Genomic DNA, 21,777 nt, shown 5'->3' on the forward strand with positions numbered 1-21,777 from the left:
ATTATATTAAAAAAATTGGCGGGGCTGGGTCGTTACACAATAGCCGATATGGCTGGATGAACATTTTGAAAGCTCTGGCCTAACTTGACTTACAACCTACTTTCATCCACTTTTCCACAGCAGTAATCAGCCTCTCAATGCCTAATTCATGGGCCTCTCTCTGTCAATCAATTGTTTTTGATTATAATATTATGGGCAACAATCCCATCTGGAAACATCCTGCAAGGTCTTTGGCTTCCCACCCCATTTCCCACATCATTGTGGACAGTACTATTATTTCAGTGCTCAGGAGCCCAAGTGCATTCACCATCCGATAGGGACTGCTTCTTGATAGTAGCACTTAGAGGAGTCTCCAGCTGGTGGCTCATCACAGTCACATGACAGGCAGAAATGAGCAGAAACTAGTGATGTCAAGCATAAAAAACAATAAAAACTTACCTCATTTCTATTACAAGATAAGATTATTAAGGAACTGAAGGACATCAAAGCCACTGTCCAAGCTGAAGCACAAAATGTCTTCCAATCTCTGAGATCTGAAACTGCTAAATAGAACAAAAAACAGACGCCTGGAGAACTGGTCACTTACCAGCATAAAGTACAGACCAATGACCAGCAACTACGCCTCAACATTGCACAGTTACAATAATGTCAATAAAGCCAAGATAATAGGACAAAGTGAAACAAACTGAGAATCGGGTGGAGGGGGATCCTGGAAAAGGTTGAAATTTCTCACTTCAGACCACATCTTAAAAGATTGTTCATGCAGATATCCCCACCACCACCACCACCACCAGAGGATTACTTCCTCCTAAACAGGACTCATCAGGACTCCTTCCAACCTCAGTGTCCATTTTAGTTCCCTTATCGCGACTAATCTACCCAAATGTATTTCATGCTTGTGGTAGCAGGTTGGTGATCATGTTTACCCACCACCACGTTTGATTCAATTGAACCCCATTTAGACGAAAAAAGGATGAGGTTTAATCCTTACAGGAAAGTTAATTCATCGGACTTGCACAGTAAATATGTGTGTCCCAGATCAGAACCAACAAAGTTTTTTAACTTAAAATAGACAGTCTCCTAGCCCAAGTAAAACAGGGCAATCAAAGTTGCCGGACACTTGATGCTGTCCTAAGTAGTACTTTGGAGAGATCTTGCCCTTTCACTAAACAAATCTGATAACCAAAAATCTAAATCCTTTGCAAACCTCTTTAAATCCCATCTTCTGTATGATTCTTGGAGGGTCAGAACCATTCACCTGTGAACATACGTTTTATTCTCTAGTGCATCACGTATTCCAAAATGGATATGATCTTGCTCAGCCATGCCCTCGCCCTTAATCTATAAGATGCCTATATTCATCCTATGTTCTGGTTGGACCATTCCCCAATATCAGCAGATCTTTCCATTCTAGCTTCTCGCCCAATGACATGGCACTTCTGCATAGTAACAAAATAACTACCCAGCTAAAAGAATTACTTAGTGAATATTTTACTGTTAACGAACAACCTGATATATCACCAGCTACTCTCTGGACAGCACATAAGGTGGTCCAGAGGGGATACTTTATTAGTTTTGCTAGCTTCAAGTTTCTCTCTTTAGTTGTCAGGCTAACAACTCTCATAATAACCAAACTCCAATTATTAAAATTCAAACACAAACAAAACCCCAAAAACTGTCTAAACAAATTAAAAGGAAAGTTGAAGCTGCTTGCTTGTGAACAGACCGATAAAAAAAAAAACTAAAATGGCTGAAACAATCCTTTTATGAAAAAGGCGATAAAGCAGATGAGATACTGGCTTTCGGCTGAGACCTGACAGATCATATAAAAACATTATTGCTATCAAAAATTCCAAAAAACAATTGATATATCATCCTATGGCAATTCGATCAGAATTTAAAAAGGATTATACTAATCTTTATAATGTCCCTAACCAAACCTACCTGTGCACTACACAATCCTGAACTGCTAACTTACCCAAACTCTCTGAGCATTCCATAGACTTGAATGAGAAGATTACTCTGGTGGAGATTGCCCTTTCCATAAAAGAGCAGAAAATGGGAAAACCACCAGACCTGGGTGGATTTTCTGCTGTATACTATAAATATTCTCTCACTCGCTATCCCCCATCTGCACAGACTTTTTAACAAAGTACTTCAAGGTGACCCTTTACCCATAAAAATGTTGAAGGCTAGAATAATGCTGAAAAAAAAAAAAAAAAAAAAAAAAAAAAAGATAACCGTAATGTGGATGGCAGGTGGGCGCCTGGAGCCCTCTGTGCCCTAGTTGGTGGCCTAGGTCACATAGTGAATGATCCAGCACTACTCCTGATGTCAACAATAATATTTTATTATTATTAATCTTTATTCATAGGGTGCCACAAGATTTTCGCAGCGCCGTACAGTAAACAGACAGTGGACCATACAGGGTAAAACAGTACAGAACAGTAAACAAAAATACCAGTACTTTAATAGCTACAAACAAAGCTTGCACAGTGGAGTTGGAGGAGAGGAATAGATAGAGACACAGTAGGGAAGAGGGCCCTGCTCGTAAGAGCTTACATCCTAAAGAGAGGGCAAACAGACAGGAGGAACAATGGAGAGTAAGAGAGAATCAATCGCAAGAAGAGCGAGTAGTGGAACAGGGTAACAGGTAAGAAGATCAAGCAGGAGAGACGATTAGGTGGAAGGGTGATAGGCTTTGAGGAACAGATGAGTTTTTATTGCCCGTTTGAAGGTGCACAGATTAGGTGACAAGCAGATGTTAGATCGTTCCATTGGAAGGGGGCTGCCCGGGAGAATTCTTGGATACTGGAGTGGGATGAGATTATCAGAGTGGAGGACAGGCATCCGTCCATTGGCCGAAAGCAGGGAGCGGGATGGAGCGTGAATGGGGAGGAGGTGGGAGATATATGGGGCAGTGGAGTGGTCGAGGGCCTTGTAGCTGATGGTGAGCAGTTTGAAGAGGATTCTGTAAGGGAAGGGGAGCCAGTGTAAGGGCACGGCAGAGAGGGAAGGCAGAAGAAAAGCGGCGGAAGAGGAAGGTGCGTCTCGCAGTCTCTTTAAGTATAGACCTGAGGGTGGGGGGGCAAGTTGGGAGAGGGGGAGGCCAGTAAGGAAAAGGTTACAGTAATCAAGATGGGAAATGATGATTGCATGGATAATGGTTTTCATGGCATCCTGAGATAGGAAGCAGAAGAGCTTCCTACTAAACGATGCATATTACAGAGTCTCCAACTGCCTACACTAAAACCTCTTTCCACAACACTAATCCTTTACACATTAGGCCATGTCACCAGGTCTCTGCACTAATTTCACACATAGGTATGTCAGAAACAAATTGCTCTACATCACTCTCCTGTTTATTACACATCCATAAACTGTTTATTTATAAACTTATAACTAAAACATAGACCTGTACAACCACAAACAATACACAGCACTTCCTCAGCATATAGAGTAAATCACTGAATTTTCATGGTTTGTCACCAACCTTACCTGAAGACCCTTTCTCACCAGCTGCACCAACTGTTTAACATTCACAGTACTTCATTTATTCTTCCGCACGCTACCTTCATGTACAAATTTAAAACTATGCGAGACAATTTAGCTTACATGGGTAACTGACATCCCATAGATAACCTACTAAAATATAATAACCTGTATATACAGATTTTTTGTTTATATTCTTAATGCTCAAAAGTAACATTTTGCAAAACTTATCCTTACAGTACTTCAGCTTCATACCTTTAATGATTGATACAAAAGACACATGTAGATCATGTTCCAGTAGTTTGTTAGGATTTCCGTCCCATGGTGTGGTCAAAACGATGGTAACATTGTCTCTCAGCTGAATCTTTTCAATGGACCCATTTGGGCAAAAGGTCCCAATTTTAAACTGACCTTTGCCGGTGCAGCTGTGAATGTCATACGTGAAACCTGTGGCTGTTACATTGCAGGGTTTATCTTGTACATTCTGTTGTAGATAAATGGACTTGGATACTATTTCAGTACTAATGTACTCTGGAGCGATCAAGTTCCAGGTGTACGTCTCCAGTCGCAGAGGGAACTCAACCAATGATTTAGGGATGGTAAGGGGCACATTGCTTATATTGCAGGTTCTGAGATCCCAACATGCTAAAAAGACAATAGAGAAGAAGATAGTAAACAAAACAAAATTTAAAACAAATTAAATTATAAGCTTTTTTGCTGCACACAGGTATGGTTTCTATCATCCAGAATCCTTAGGATTGTCAGATTAATATTTTTTTCCGTAACTTGAAGCACTAAGCCTAAAACATACTAAATAACATTAAAAATTGAGCCCTTGCTTTCCCCACACAGCCACCGGCATTTGTCTATTCACAGTGACAATGGAAGAAATGGTCAGTGACCATATCTGTGTGTATGGCATTATTAACAGCAGTAATTATTTACTTATTTCCCTTTCTGTTTTCAGAATTTTCTTGACAATCAGTTTATGGACAAAGGATTCCATACCTGTATGAACTTTTGCAGGCTACCAAATTACTGGATATAATTTTCATATAGCACACTAAATTTATATGGCGTCAGAAAATTCTGCAGCTCTGTACAGATAGGAAGTAGAGCATATTACAAAGATGTAGAGGATACTCAAGAAGGTAGATGTGTAAGAAAAGCACGATATTAAGCATATAATCATACAGAAGACATATTAGGTATTTACCAAACTATTGTTTCACAGAACAAGCCAGGAGAAGCAAGGACCCTGATCATGAGCGTTTATGATATTACAACAGACTTTTAAAATAAAATATTGTAGGAAAAATTCAATAGCATTGAAGCTACAAAAATTAGAAAACAACATAATCTTTTAAAGAACCATAGAAGTGATGAAGTCAGTGAAACATAACTAGATTCTCAGCAATATAACTTATGTGTATGCATCATAGCCCAAATAAACCTACGAATATAAACGTTCAACAGAAAAGGTAACATTTTCATTACAAATGTTTAATTTTACACTCCAGAGCTTGTTTTTATACTGAAAAAAAACAAAAACAAAGCTAACTGGAAAATGAATAAAGTAACCATAATATTCCCTATATGTTTATGTTATTAGCACCAAAAATTAACATTGCTAAACGTATCACCTGCATATTTAGACAACCACTCTTGGTGCGCATCCTCCACTGTTATCATACTGCACATTTGCACAGAGGATCATCATCATCATCTATTTATATAGCGCCACTGATTCCGCAGCGCTGTACAGAGAACTCTCACATCAGAGGATAAATTATTATACATATACAAAAATATAAGTGTGCCAACAAGTGGACAAATGAAAGTGATAATTGTACATGTCTTATTTGGGAACACCAAGCAACACATTTTGAACAAAGCCGCTCTTAGACATAAGACATAACAAAACCTTTGCAGTAAGTCTGCAAGGACCACTAATGCATGTACTGTTTTTGAAATTAGCATTTTCAGCACAATATCCTTTTAAAGCCGCACCAATAACTGGAAAAAGATTTTACAAAAGTGTCCACTTTCCCTTGTCAGGTCCCCGGGGGCTGCTTCGTGCAATACAGAATTAGTACATCAACTTAGTGCACTACTTTCAAATGGTGGCAGAGGGGGTTGTGTTATCATGAGGACCAATGACAGGATTGTGGCTTGTGATTGATCCTGCTCCTTTCTGCCGCCGTTGCATCTTGCTTAAAAGTGGCCCACATATATTGTGTTGCAGCACACAGCTCTGCACATAATGCTTCCAGATTTATGTCATCACTGATCAGTCATACCTCCCAAGAGTCAGGATTTAGGCGGGACAGTTCCAATTTGAGGGTTCTGTCATGCCATCCTGATCGGGACAGATTTGTCCCGATTGTGAGGTATTCTGTTCACTGCTGCTTTGCATGGCAGAGCAGCGGTGATGGGGTGCACGAAATGGTGTTTGAAGGGGAGTACAGGTTAGCCTAGCACTTCAAAAGTGACTAAGCCCTATTGTGCCATGGTCACGCCCCCATTGTGCCATGGTCAAGACCCCATTGTTCAGTGGCCACCCCACCTTTCACATCCCGCTGCCCGAGAGACTAATGCTGGGAGGTACATCTTGTGGATGTTACAGCTACCAGCAGGGCCATAACTAGGGCGATGTGACATGTGTGACGGCCCAGGGCACCAAAACACAGGGGGGCGCAGCCACTGACAGGTCTCTCCCCACACCGCATATAACACTCCTGACATCGATCTCTGTGTACTAATGGTGGCTGGTCTCTCCTGCAGGAACAGCCACCTTGATCTATGTGCTACACATCTGGGAAATCTGTTTATCCCCCTCTCACCTCCTATTTCTCCCCTTTCCCTCCTCTATCGTCTCCCCCTTCCTGTTCTCTTCCGCCCTCCATCTCCTCCCACTTCAGAGACCAAAGTGATCTGCTGGGGGAGGAGCAGGAATAGATTCCTGCTGTACCAACTGGAGAGCTGGTAAGTTTCTTGGGGAGCTGGTGGGAGTATTAAAATGGAGGGGTTTGGGTATTATTATTATATTGGGGCTTTAGGGCACTGTTAATGTAATATATGGTTGGAGGGATCTATTAATGCAATATGGGATCTATATTAAATATGGGGCTAACAAATTAATGTCAGTGGGTGAAAATTAATGTTATTAACTTGAGATGAGAGCAGGTTAGGGAGAAAGAGGCCTATTTGTTAAATGGGAACTCTGTTCATTTCAAGTTGGGTATGGGGAAAATAGGTCTGTTTATTAAATGTCAGTGCTGGTTGCAGGTATGGGGGCCTCATTATTAAACATGGGTGTTACCAACATTCTAGAACACTGTTTCCCAACTCCAGTTCTCAGGGACCCCTAACAGTGCAGGTATTCCAGGTACCACCTGTGGATCTTTCAAAAAGTGTCAGTTAGTAATTTCAAAATGTGTCAGTTAGTAATGAATACACATGTGCTCCAGCAAAGAGATATGGAAAACATGCACTGTTAGGGGTCCATGAGGACTGGAGTTGGGAATGACTGTTCTAGAACCTAGATAAGCAGCAACCTAACTAACACGAGCAGTAGCAGGTAGGGAAAGCTGCAAGACCAGGTAGGAGAGAGCAGGACGGTCTGCCAACTGTCTAGATTCTGTGAGGAAAATAGAACTGTTGATGATATGGTAATACGATTAATTTAATGCGGATGCTGGTGGTGGGTGCAGATAGGTCTATTAAATAAAAATGCTACTAATATAATGTCAGGACTGGTGGGGAGAATATGTCCTTTTACCAAATGGGAATACTATTAATTTATTGAGGGGCTGGTGTGGAGGAATACATCTGGTTATTAAATGGAAAAATCTATTAATTTAATGTCGAGGCTTGTTGTAGAAAAATAAATACATTTATTAGATGTGAATACTCTTAATTGTGGAGCTGCTTGGGAGGAAGGAGATTGTGTTTTGTTAAAAAAAAACAACCCAAAAGACTTAATTTAATGTCTGGATGGTTGGAGTGGAAGGAGGTGTAATTATTAAATGTAGATGCAATGTTCATTCATTAGTTGGCGTTCTAGGAAGTGAAAAGTAATCTCTTTTCCAAACAAGACTCCAACATTCCAGGAGCTAGATAAACAGCAAATTAGCTTAAGAAACCAGCAAAACCACCATGTAGTCAAATCTGCAAGGACAGGTAGAGTACAGCACAATGTTGAAGGGCAGTCTAATGTTTGTAAAGAGCTGATCCCCCCATAGTGGTTGTCCAGGACTCCTCAGCAGTGCGTCATCACTTGGGAGCTCCCAGCGTTCTCTCGCGCCGGGGAGCTATTATTTCTAGTTCATTTCTCTGCTTACCACCATTGCTCATATAAGTTTTCCGGGAGCAGCTAAAGTTACTGGAAGTGATCAATGATGACATGTGGGGGCTTCCAGCACAAATCAGAGAGCATTATCTACAGATCAGCATGCCTGACCCTATAATTTTGGGTCCTCACAAGTTGAGAGCTGGTGTGACTGACAAGAGCAGCTTAGGGTCGATTAGATCATAAATATGTAGTGGCCATAGTCCAGATCCTTAAGGGCTCAGGACCAGGTCTCAGTTGCAGCTCCTACTTCTTTTCAGAATTTACTTTACGGCCACAAGATGCCTGCTCTCTTAAGTGGCACTTACAACATTAGTTGCTTCCCCACTCCTTGTTTAATGCAGCACTATCTGTACTGCAAATAGGGATCAGTAAACCCTTTGAGGAGAGTGACAAGAAAGCACAAGTGTTCCCAGTGAATGCTCAACTGACAAGGTAACATCATGTTCCATTTTCTTGTGTCCACATCCCATCCAGTGTTGACTGTGTATACTGTTGGAACATTCGTCATGCGATTCAATTGACCAGTTAATGCAGCTCAGTGCAAACATACCACAGGCAAAGGGACAACACATCTGTATGAGGCCTAAAATGGTTTCAGATTCTGTTGCATGCTTGGAAACAGATAATACAACAAAAGAGTAAATGAAATTAATCATATAGAAATTGCATATTCTTACTCATATTTTTTTCCGCTGTTACCGTCAGACTCTTCATATTATCACAGAGAAAGGAAATTTTATAGTATTTGCCTCCCTCAAGCACTAGCTCGGTATTACAGTCTGATGGTCCCTTGCAGATCTCGCAGACAGGGACAAATCCACGAGCTACAGTTTTTCTCTTCCCTATATACACTTTCAGATCCTTTTCCTTGGTGAAATCCAGATGGTAGAGTGTATCTGAAGACAGAAGAATACAATGTCACACAACCCAACACCAACCTGATAATTATCAATGCATTATTCACAGTATAGTGGAAATTCTGGATATTGCAGTTAAGCTTTTATATTACATCATATTGTGTAACATAAGCAATAACATACTACATAATGTAAAACCAGGGAACAGTTAGGGACAGATATACAGCATGATTACGTACATCTGAAATATGTATTGTGTCACTAACAAGTGTAAATATTATTATTATCTTTAATTTATACGGAGATAATTTGTATTATCAAAGTAGTTATCAGGTGAAAATGATTTTGCATCCCTTAAACAGTATTATTTCAAGGGTATTAAATGATGGCAGCAGGTAAATGTGAACGGTTGGACGCGATAGAGATCACGTAACATGGAAGTTTAATAAATATTAATATTTAATTATTACTATACTATTACGAAGATATGTATTAAATGTCAGATAGTATGAAAATAAGTCTGATTAGCATATCAAATCACTGCCAAATGATCCATTAGGCAGTTCAAGCTGGTCGGGGGGGGCGGGCGAGATTCCGTAATTGGGATCACGACACAGAGTCTGTGTCTGAAGGGTAAGGGAAGGAAATGGGCTGCAGGTCTGACAGCTATTATCAATCACATGATGCTGAGCACCAGGGATCAGAGCCCTGATTGGAGGACCTTAACGCGTGCTCCTCTGACCCCACATGCTCAGTCTCATTTGTTCTATCCAGACATGTAACTAGAGACATAGGGTGAAGCAACATACAAGAGAGTATATTTACTAAACTGCTGGTATGAAAAAGCAGTGGTAGTTATTTTTATCGGCAGTGACTATGCCGACACCATGTAGCACCACGAAAAAATACCGATGACTGAGAACGGCAAGCTGAAAATATGGACTTACTATATCACAGACAGGCACTCATTCCGGCAGCTTTTAATTCCCTCCAGACCTAAAATGCGACTTCTACAAATAACTACAGTAAGAAATGACGTCACTTTTAATGGTTCTACTGAAAACGCTGCTTTTAAAGTGACAATGCCCGGATCCACCACCTGTATAATGTAATCCAGGCGGTGGGTCCGCCCATTCCTGCTTTAAAAGCGCCAGTTTCACTAGGACCATTAAAAGTGACGTCATATCTTACTGTAGTTATTTGTAGAAGTCGCAATTTAGGTCACAGCAATATTCCGACATGTGGGTCCAAGGAAGTAATAGTAGGCAGTTCTCAGTGTGGTAATATCATTTCTCTCCTTCAGTTTAAGCAGGTTGAACTTGTTGTTACTGGTGGTTTATATGGGAACATGAGGAATTGATGTAGGTGTTGCAGTGGTCAGTGGGAGTTCCCTCCTCTATCTCCTGGGGGTATATTTTCTAAACTGCGTGTGTGAAAAAGTGGAGATGTTGCCTATAGCAACTGATCAGATTCTAGCTGTCATTTATTTAGTGCATTCTACAAATTGACAGCTATAATCTGATTGACTTTACGCGCTCACGAACAAGACAAGGTCCTTCAAGTACTTTAAATGTACAGTGCTTTGTAAATGTTGACGCTTTATACTGATTATTAATCTGTAACTAGAAGTTTTAGCAATGCCCTAAAGTTTAAGCAAATTAATCTAAAATATAAATTTTTGCCCACCCCACCTGGGTAGTTGCCCCTTTTGCACAACCCTAGTTACGGCAATAATAGTAACAAATCTTCCTATTTGTCACTAAACTTAAGGACCTTAATTCAACTGGGTTAACAAGTGTTAAAAAAAACATAAAACTTACTTCCTTGACTTTTCTGAACGGTGACACTGAAGTTCAAGGCAAGACCAGGCTGGCCAGAGATCTGTCTGTCTACCTCGCAGTTTTTCAAGGATAAATTGAAGTTGTTCAGAATATTTGCAGGCTGCTTGTCACTCAATTTTAACAACAAAGATTGTGGAAGGCCGTACTGTACTTCTACCTCATTTTTCACACATGTGGGCATGGTATAATTCAGAAACTTCACAGTGGCTGCATGGGCAGGAGGTAAATTGAACTTCCAAGTCAGTTGTTCATTATGAGGAAATGAACCCGGGTAATTTGCAGACAGTAGAGTTACAAGGGACTCTCTCTGGAAAGTGGATTCAACAATGCCTAATCCTGTGAAGAGATAAATGCATCAGCAAAGTGTCCGAGAGATGCAAGTTATTTTTTTTTTTTTTTAAATTTAAGTTTTATTGAGTTTTAAACACATATACAAGTTATACATGTACAACCAACAAAATGGCATGGTATGTTATTGACACTGAAAAAATGACATCCTGGCACCAGTCCAAAATGCACTCAGAGAACTGTAGAGGAAATATGTCAACCCTTACACATATCTGCTAAATAACCATATAGACATTAACATATAGACAAAGTCAAAGGAAGGGAAGGGAAGGGGGGGGATCACATTAGAGCAAGTTATTTTTTGTATACCAAACTTGTCTAACTTTTCCATGATAAAGCTACAAAAAGCTAAAACTAATTGTTTAAATAGTTTCATTTTACATTGTAAAAGACAGTATGACCCTATACATAAAGAATAAACTGTGTTATGTCTATAATCACATAACAATATAGAGGACATGGACAAATAAAATAAAAACACCAATATAAAATCACTTAATAGGGTGATGGACCAAAGTACATCCTTGATGCAGTGTGACACGGAGACTACTAAATTTTGGAATTGTGCAGGATGGAAGCAGCACCATTTTTCCACAAGGAATTGGCGTCTGATTGATGGTGGTAGAAAATTCTGTCTCGGGCGCTGTTTCAGAAAATCCCATATATGCTCAACTGGGCTCAGAACTGGTTGCCAAGATAACATCCATATCATGCTCAAACCACGCGTGCTCTGTGGATGAGTGCACTGTTATCCTTGAAGACACTCTTCCCATCAGGAAAGAAATGCTGCAATATGAGCTGAAGAGGAGAATTCTGTATTATTAAGCAGTGGGTAGCAGTGTATTTGCCTCCTAATGGCATCCAAACCATGCCAGAAAAATGCCACCCCTTAACATTAAAGAACCATCAGAACCCTTCATTGCAAGAAACAGGCAGACAAGGGTGAGAGTAAAGGGTACTTTACGTTGGTGCCACACATGCATTAACTAATTTGTACAGAACAAGGTGATGAATGATTAAGCAGACCATATCACCTTCCACCACTGCTCGGTGGCTGTGCTCTTTGTCCTGCTGAACTAGCAAATGTGAGTTGCCGGGTGGTGAGACGGGTATAAGAATACATTTAGAAAGAAAAAAAAAAAAAAAGTTAATGCGTTAGTTTTAGGAGTGGGGTTTCTGACACTAATGTAAGTGTATTATGTGACATTTTAAATTACTACTATATTTAGTGGGAATTGTGTCCAAAATTTGGCAGGTAACAGCAAAGATGGTATATTGGGGTGAATTAAAAGTACAACTCAACAATCTCTTGAAAATGGGCTATTCGGACAGGGAACATATTATTTTCTTTCATACATAGTGGATCACTACAAACACCAGAATAAAGAAAGCCATTAAATAGTTCATAGCATAATTTTTTTCTTTTCCATCATTATTCCAATTTAAGTCTGTTGACATTATCCCATATTTAAAAGCACTAGAAACAAAGTATGGTGGTATCTCCTTTAAATCTGTATGAAAAGAGTAGGGTCACTTGTGAAGAAGTAAGGCTACAGCAGCCACTGCTTACTACATAGATGGGTAGGAGCTATCCTCCTTTCTCAATTCTCATTCTCGCAGCACATGAACTCCATACTAGTAGAAACTTCGGGCTTCCAAGACTAGGACTTTGATACCTTGGGAGACAGGTATCAAAGACTGTAAATGATACTTGTTTCATATTCCCTTACCTATGGACTACTGCAGTCACTAATTCAGACCTGTTGGCAACCTTCCAATGCCTAAATTTCAGTCACACAGCTTTTAGCAGGTGTCCCTGGTGCAGCTAGCTGGGGTGAGTGGGGCTTATTAGAGGAAATAAATATTCTTAGCTTAATTCTCAAAATTGATGAAAAAAATCCTACATTTCTATGAAAATATTTTAACCAGTGCTTTTCCATTTAATCGAAATGATCAGCCATATTGGAGACATCAAAAATGTATTTCACAGTTAATTGTGCTACATATAATTCCACTAATAATAACCTATGCACATATGCTATGCTGAGCATTTACAGAACAAGGTTATAAGGCCACTTCAAAAGGAGAAACAATAGCCTGAAGAGCCAGCTGCAATATAAAAAAATATTGTGAGTTTCACAAAACTATACACATATTTAAAGTATACTTGGCAACCTTATGTTGGCCAGGTCCGGGAGATCCTGGAAGGCAGGAGGGGTGTATGGGTGTATTGCCTGTTTTTACACTGTAAAAAGACCCCAAACAAGCATTACATCACTGGGGGCTGGGCCAAAATGACGCAAATATATATAGCGAAGCCCCGCCCCCTCCACCAGTACATTCCGGCTCTAATTTTATTGAAGTCGGCAGGTGGGCCAGATGCGGGAGAATCGCCAGCTCTCCCGGGAGTCCATGAGACTGACCCGAATTTCGGGACTCTCCCTGACATTCCGGGAGAGTTGGCAAGTATGATTTAAAGTGAAGCAAACAGTCTACATTTACATACCATGATATGCCCGATGACGTTACTGTAAAACTACCACCTGCACAAAGTCTTCTTCCTGTGTTTAACAGATGCTAGGGTTTGGCATTTGCAGTGTATTGAGATGATAAGTAGGAAGGGGGCATAACACATAATTGTCATGATGAGAAATACATTAAACTTAAAATTGATGTTGATATCTAGAAATGTATATAGAGAACACTTTACAATTACTCTAATAATATTACAAAATTCATTTCTGTCATCAGCTATTTTATGTATGATATTATGTAATTGTATTATATAGAAATATCAAAAAGCAGGCCAGGAATGTTGTCGATGTGTCACATCAGAACTTTGGTTATTAAAGCAATGCCAGAGCATATTAAACATCAGCCACTCCCGAGTTCCTGTCTGCCATTCACAGCAGGACACATTTTTCTTGCAATGAATAGTCATAAAAACAGTCATTGCAAATCAAGAAAACAGTGAAAACACATTAGCTTCATAGTTTAACAAGTTTGATTATAGTAAACGTATCTGTATTTAAAAGTATAAAAACAAACATTTTTTGTGTGGTGTTATCCTGGTTATAAAAACATTTAAATAAAAATCTTAAAAGAGATAGTTCCCAGCTATCTTCCCTTAAAGGAATAATAAAATATATGTTTTTGCATGTATTAAGCATTATTAACTCAAGTAAAATAATTTGAGATTAGTGGTCTTATAAAGGACCGTTATACCTAAAGACCAGTCGACTTCTCTAAGATGAGAAAGTGAGGATTTTTGTTATCTATATCTATCTGTATATCTATCTATCTTACATATATACATCTATCTATCTATATACACACACTTGTGTATGTGTTACTTGTAGCTCCCATATATAAGGAGACATATATTAGGGTTTGTGGTCCTCATAAAAAGCCATCTCTCTATTGGTGCAAAGTTAGTACGATTCATAGAAAAATATAACAAAAAGTAATAAAAGTTTTACTTAACACACACTTTTGATTGCAGATCTGTTTGCTATGCTGAATCCAGGGTTTATTAGAGTTTCAGTCCAAGGCAGACTTAGAGCAACGACGCCTTTTTCTTGGACTTTAACTCGAGAAACTGTTCCATTCCTGCAGAAAGTTCCAATGTTGATGGATGAGTCATGTACAGAAGTGCCGATGTTGAAATTAACAAGGTCTGGGCACGTATTTGACGGATGTACCTGTCTCAGCCATGGAGTGGAGAAGCTGAATATAAGACCACTGTTTCGGGAGGCTAAGATGTGCCAAAGGAAGGTACGATTTAAGCCAGTCAAGCTTGAAGGTTGTAGGGTTATATTTAAAGGGCACAAACCAGAATTGCAATCTAGACATAAAAGGAAAACACAAACACCATTAATTTGTCAGTTCACCAATAATATAAAAAAAAAAAAAAAGGGGCTTTTAGTTTTTTTGTAGAAGACCAAGGTGTAAATTTATCAAGCTGTGAGTTTCCAGCGGGTTTGAAAAGTGGAGATGTTGCCTATAGCAACCAGATTCTAGTTACCATTTATTTAGTACTTTCTACAAAATGATTGAATCTGATTGGTTGCTATAGGCTACATCTCCACTTTGCAAGCCCGCCAGGAAACTCGCAGCCTGATAAATTTACCCCCAAATGTTTATTGGAGAAGAAAATGTAAAATATTATGGCCGAGTCATGGTAGGTTCGTGGACAGCTGTTCTTCAAAAAATATTAGGATTCACCTTAGTACACTTATTGAAAGGCTCATGCAAAAAAGTATTTATGTAAACAGGTTAAATACAAAATGTGGTAAAACTAAAATGTAAATTTAAATTTCATTAAGAAGTGATATGTGCAAATGCATTTCATTTTGCTCCATTGCTGGGGATATATGCTTAGAATACAGCTCAGAAGGATAAAATAATAATAAATATAATAAATAATATATAATACATATTAAAGACTTACCAATTTTCCTGGTGATTTCCATAATAAAGTACCTCTCGGGAGTATTGCAGCTGAAGGTGTAATCCACTTTCCCACCAGGGAGAATTTCTAGATTAGACTCCTTGCAGATATTGTTTGCTCTGCAGATATAACAGGGTGCTGGTGGTGTATTATTACCACGTTTTATATTGATACTTATGTTGGATGTGGGTGGTAAGGAAATAGTAATACATTCTGCAAAAGAAAAGTGCAGCATAGTTACAATATTGTATTAAAACAATAAAAATAAATAAATATCTGCACTAGGTGGAAAAAGGAGCAACAATTCACAAATTACTTACATTTTTATACAACATTTTCTACATTCTCCATGCTGTCCAAAATTGCAATAAAACATTTCTTGCTATATAATAATGTTTAGCACATGTACAATATGTATTAAAACAATAAATGGTTTGATTGCAGAAGTATTTATACACCTGTATTGAAAGGAGTGTAATTGATTTAACATAAAAAAAATGTAAGATAAAAAAAAAATTGAGCCCGACGCAAAGGACACTTCCGACAGACTACTATTTCATGGGTGGAACGGGGGAGTATGCACATAGTCAATGCACAGTAAGGGTGTGCCAAGGTCGAGCGCATGCAGCAGCGGCCGATTCAAGCTTCAGGCATCCCTAAGGTACGTGTTTTTCAGTCATGTGATTTGCACTAGCTACAGGGCAGGCATAAGTGCCAAGTGATAGTGATGGCTGTTGCATATGCATGCTAGAACATGTGTTTGCAAGAGCAACTGTAAAAATGCATTTTATTTATAGCTGACATTAAGAACACCCTGAAAATGTATTTCATGGAAAAAAAAACAACATAAAACCCCTTGCCCGAATTATGTGCATTTTTAAAAAGAAAACAGACAATACGTTTGTTTTGCGTGCCTTAGTGAATCTGACCTATAATGTGTAATATTTAGGTTTCTTGTATAAGGACTCTATTTAATAAAGGGTTAAAGTATCTATCTCAAGCATAGATAGGGCTTCACTATATACATCAAGGGGTCATAGCCGTCAATACCAGCACTAATTACAGCAGGTAGCATCCTTGAAGGATGGCAATTCTTCTGCCATTGGCAGCTCAGGCTGTAAGTATCACTCTGTGTCCGCAATCTAGCTGGTCAGGTCACACACGTGCATAACATAACCTATGACTCTGGCCCAGGGAAACAGTAAGTTAAGGCTTGCTGCTCTCAGCCAGTGTAGCAAAGGCAGCAGCGTATTGCTCAAATACCTTGGCAAGATTCTATTGATAGGCAGCGGTTGCAAACCAGCTCATCGCCATATATTGATAAGACCATTAATCTGCTTCCAGAGATTCACTTGCTTACATAAACTGCTTATTTTTATCTCTGTCCAATAATCCCTTTGTCTCCTCCCAAAACTCTGTTACCAAGCTTATTTGTGATTGGATTGTGTCCAGGAGATAGCACCTGACAACAATGGGTAATATATTACATATTATGGCCTGGTCTCCTGTCACTTTCACTATCCTTCATATGTGCCTGTAAGAAGTAGGGATGAGCGCGCTCGGATTTCTGAAATCCGAGCCCACCCGAACGTTGCGGATCCGAGTCGGATCCGAGACAGATCCGGGTATTGGCGCCAAATTCAAAAGTGAAACTGAGGCTCTGACTCATAATCCCGTTGTCGGATCTCGCGATACTCGGATCCTATAAATTCCCCGCTAGTCGCCGCCATCTTCACTCGGGCATTGATCAGGGTAGAGGGAGGGTGTGTTAGGTGGTCCTCTGTGCTGTTTAGTTCTGTGCTGTTTAGTTCTGTGCTGTTTAGTGCTGTGCTGTTTAGTGCTGTGCTGTTTAGTGCTGTGCTGTGCGGTGCTGTGCTGTGTTCTGCAGTATCAGTCCAGTGGTGCTGTGTGCTGTGCTCTGTCCTTCTGAGGTCAGTGGTGCTGCTGGGTCCTGTGCTGTGTCCTGTTCAGTCCAGTGGTGCTGTGTCCTGTGCTCTGTGCTTCTAAGGGCATAGTTATTTCCCCAATATTCCCCTGTGTTTAAAAAAATAAAAAAAAGTTTTTTTTATAAAATACCAAAAACTACTTTAATATTTTTTAATTACCACAAAATTTTCACAACCAATCCTGCAGTATAAGCCCATTGGTACTGCAATATTACCAAGTTCACACATTCAGCAGTAAAAGTCCAGTGGTACTGCAATATTACAAAGTTTACACATTCTGCAGTATCAGTCCAGTGGTGCTGTGTCCTGTGCTCTGTCCTGCTGAGTTCCGTAGTGCTGCTGGGTCCTGTGCCGTGTCCTGTTCAGTCCAGTGGTGCTGTGTCCTGTGCTCTGTGCTTCTAAGGGCATAGTTTTTTCCCCACTATTCCCAAGTTTGTAAAAAATAAAAAAAAAGTAAAAAAAAATAAAAAATTAAAAAAAAAAAAATATATATAATAATTATAACCAAATTTGCAAAACCAATCCAGCATTATAAGTCCATTGGTACTGCAATATTACCAAGTTCACACATTCTGCAGTATCTTGTGCTACATATAATGGAGACCAAAAATTTGGAGGATAAAGTAGGGAAAGATCAAGACCCACTTCCTCCTAATGCTGAAGCTGCTGCCACTAGTCATGACATAGACGATGAAATGCCATCAACGTCGTCTTCCAAGCCCGATGCCCAATCTCGTAGTACCGGGCATGTAAAATCCAAAAAGCCCAAGTTAAGAAAAAGTAGCAAAAAGAGAAACTTAAAATCATCTGAGGAGAAACGTAAAGTTGCCAATATGCCATTTACGACACGGAGTGGCAAGGAACAGCTTAGGCCCTGGCCCGTGTTCATGACTAGTGGTTCAGCTTCACCCACGGATCTTAGCCCTCCTCCTCCTCCCCCCCCCTACAAAAAATTGAAGAGAGTTATGCTGTCAGCAACAAAACAGCAAACAACTCTGCCTTCTAAAGAGAAATTATCACAAATCCCCAAGGCGAGTCCAAGGGTGTTGGTGGTTGTCAAGCCTGACCTTCCCATCACTGTACGGGAAGAGGTGGCTCGGGAGGAGGCTATTGATGATGTAGCTGGCGCTGTGGAGGAACTTGATGATGAGGATGGTGATGTGGTTATTGTAAATGAGGCACCAGGGGGGGAAACAGCTGATGTCCATGGGATGAAAAAGCCCATCGTCATGCCTGGTCAGAAGACCAAAAAATGCACCTCTTCGGTCTGGAGTTATTTTTATCCAAATCCAGACAACCAATGTATGGCAATATGTAGCTTATGTAAAGCTCAAATAAGCAGGGGTAAGGATCTTGCCCACCTAGGAACATCCTCCCTTATACGTCACCTGAATAACCTTCATAGTTCAGTGGTTAGTTCAGGAACTGGGGCTAGGACCCTCATCGGTACAGGGACACCTAAATCCCGTGGTCCAGTTGGATACACACCAGCAACACCCTCCTCGTCAACTTCCTCCACAATCTCCATCAGATTCAGTCCTGCAGCCCAAGTCACCAGCCAGACTGAGTCCTCCTCAATACGGGATTCATCCGAGGAATCCTGCAGCGGTACGCCTACTACTGCCACTGCTGCTGTTGCTGCTGTTAGTCGGTCATCTTCCCAGAGGGGAAGTCGTAAGACCGCTAAGTCTTTCACCAAACAATTGACCGTCCAACAGTCGTTTGCCATGACCACCAAATACGATAGTAGTCACCCTATTGCAAAGCGTATAACTGCGGCTGTAACTGCAATGTTGGTGTTAGACGTGCGCCCGGTGTCCGCCATCAGTGGAGTGGGATTTAGAGGGTTGATGGAGGTATTGTGTCCCCGGTACCAAATCCCCTCGAGATTCCACTTCACTAGGCAGGCGATACCAAAAATGTACAGAGAAGTACGATCAAGTGTCCTCAGTGCTCTTAAAAATGCGGTTGTACCCACTGTCCACTTAACCACGGACATGTGGACAAGTGGTTCTGGGCAAACGAAGGACTATATGACTGTGACAGCCCACTGGGTAGATGCATCCCCTTCCGCAGCAACAGCAACAGCTGCATCAGTAGCAGCATCTACAAAATGGCTGCTCATGCAAAGGCAGGCAACATTGTGCATTACAGGCTTTAATAAGAGGCACAACGCTGCCAACATATTAGAGAAAATGAGGGAAATTATCTCCCAGTGGCTTACCCCACTTAGACTCTCATGGGGATTTGTGGTGTCAGACAATGCCAGTAACATTGTGCGGGCATTAAATATGGGCAATTTCCAGCACGTCCCATGTTTTGCCCACACCATTAATTTGGTGGTGCAGCATTACCTCAAGAGTGACAGGGGTGTGCAGGAGATGCTTGCGGTGGCCCGCAAAATTGCTGGACACTTTCGGCATTCAGCCAGTGCCTACCGCAGACTAGAGGCACATCAGAAAAGCTTGAACCTGCCCTGCCATCACCTCAAACAAGAGGTTGTGACGCGCTGGAACTCCACCCTCTATATGCTGCAGAGGATGGAGGAGCAGCAAAAGGCCATTCAGGCCTACACAGCCACCTACGACATAGGCAAAGGAGTGGGGATGCGCCTGAGTCAAGCGCAGTGGAGACTGATTTCCGTGTTGTGCAAGGTTCTGCAGCCATTTGAACTTGCCACACGAGAAGTCAGTTCCGACACTGCCAGCTTGAGTCAGGTCATTCCCCTGATCAGGCTGTTGCAGAAGCAGCTGGAGAAAGTGAGGGAGGAGCTGGTAAGCCATTGCGATTACAGCAAGCATGTAGCTCTTGTGGATGTAGCCCTTCGTACGCTTTGCCAGGATCCGAGGGTGGTCACTCTTTTAAAGTCAGAGGAATACATTCTGGCCACCGTGCTCGATCCTCGGTTTAAAGCATATGTTGTGTCTCTGTTTCCGGCGGACACAAATCTACAGCGGTGCAAAGACCTGCTGGTCAGGAGATTGTCCTCTGAAGAGGACCGTGACATGCCAACAGCTCCACCCTCATTTTCTTCCACATCTATGGCTGCGAGGAAAAAGCTCAGTTTTCCCAAAAGAGGCACTGGCGGGGATGCTGATAACATCTGGTCCGGACTGAAGGACCTGCCAACCATTGCAGACATGTCTACTCTCGCTGCATTGGATGCTGTCACAATAGAAAAAATTGTGGATGATTACTTTGCTGACACCATCCAAGTAGACATGTCAGACAGTCCATATTGTTACTGGCAGGAAAAAAAGGCAGTTTGGAAGCCCCTGTACAAACTGGCTCTATTTTACCTGAGTTGTCCCCCCTCCAGTGTGTACTCGGAAAGAGTTTTTAGTGCAGCGGGGAACCTGGTCAGTGAGCGGCGAAGGAGGTTGCTTCCTCACAACGTTGAAAAAATGATGTTTATAAAAATGAATAATCAATTCCTCAATGAAGTACAGCACTGCCCTCCAGATACTACAGAGGGACCTGTGGTTGTGGAGTCCAGCGGGGACGAATTGATAATGTGTGATGAGGAGGAAGTACACACTGTAGGGGGAGAGGAATCAGAGGTTGAGGATGAGGACGACATCTTGCCTCAGTAGAGCCTGTTTAGTCTGTACAGGGAGAGATAAATAGCTTTTTTGGTGTGGGGGCCCAAACAAACCAATCATTTCAGTCAAAGTTGTTTGGTAGGCCCTGTCGCTGAAATGATTGGTTTGTTAAAGTGTGCATGTCCTATTTCAACAGCAGACCTCTCAACTGCAGCTCATCCCTCCTCTGCGGGGATAATGTCTCCTGTGCTCTGACACGTCACTCTGTGTACTCTCAGCCTCAGGATCTGACACTACAGCTACCATGCCTCTTGTAGCAGCCCTCACTCCAGGGCCTCTTCCATGTGCAGTGTCCCCCTCTCTCTTGGGTTCACTATAGTGGCATGGAGTTCTCCCCCTCATCCAGGGCACACATTCCTTGCCCTGGCTCAGTCACCACGCTCAGACTTCCAGGCAATGCTGGGGGAGCCTGGGAGCTTCCACCCCAGGTCCCCAGCTACAACTCTCCTCTCCTGTGTCTTCTCTCTCTTTCTGACACTTTAAAGATCGTGCCTTTAAATGAAAAAGTCAGTCTTGATTGCACGACTATGTGCAAGTGCAACAGGGACATTTTTTTGGGTTTACAAAGTCAAACAGTAACACTACGACCCTGTCTGTCTGGGGTCTGTCAATGACGAATTGTCTGGAGCATGTTTTGAGGAGGTATTGTGGCCCCGGTATCAAATTGGGTACCGGGGCCACCCCACTATGCAGTCCAGATACTTGTTTGGTGGAATTCCGACACGTGGAGGGTTTTTTAATTATATTGTGGCCTCGGTACCAAATTGTGTACCGGGGCCACCACACTACGCAGTCAAGATACTTGTTTGGTGGAATTCAGACCAGTTGAGGGTTTTATTATTATATTGTGTGGACCACTCTATCTATACCACACTACAACTCTATAC

At 41.2% G+C, this 21,777-nt stretch overlaps 1 protein-coding gene across 1 annotated transcript in view; it reads right to left on the reverse strand.

Annotated features, from left to right (window-relative positions):
* CDCP1 (CUB domain containing protein 1) overlaps positions 1–21,777 on the reverse strand; it is a 72,739-nt gene that overhangs the window by 16,236 nt on the left and 34,726 nt on the right. The window contains exons 2-6 of the mRNA XM_075212505.1: positions 15,343–15,555; positions 14,383–14,736; positions 10,524–10,880; positions 8,524–8,742; positions 3,748–4,137 (exon numbers count right to left, since the gene is read on the reverse strand). Coding sequence (XP_075068606.1) covers positions 3,748–4,137; positions 8,524–8,742; positions 10,524–10,880; positions 14,383–14,736; positions 15,343–15,555 — 1,533 coding nt within the window. The remainder of the gene's footprint in view (positions 1–3,747; positions 4,138–8,523; positions 8,743–10,523; positions 10,881–14,382; positions 14,737–15,342; positions 15,556–21,777) is intronic.

This window comes from Mixophyes fleayi, chromosome 5, assembly GCF_038048845.1.
Source record: "Mixophyes fleayi isolate aMixFle1 chromosome 5, aMixFle1.hap1, whole genome shotgun sequence".
In the NCBI taxonomy this organism is placed as follows: domain Eukaryota; kingdom Metazoa; phylum Chordata; class Amphibia; order Anura; family Limnodynastidae; genus Mixophyes; species Mixophyes fleayi.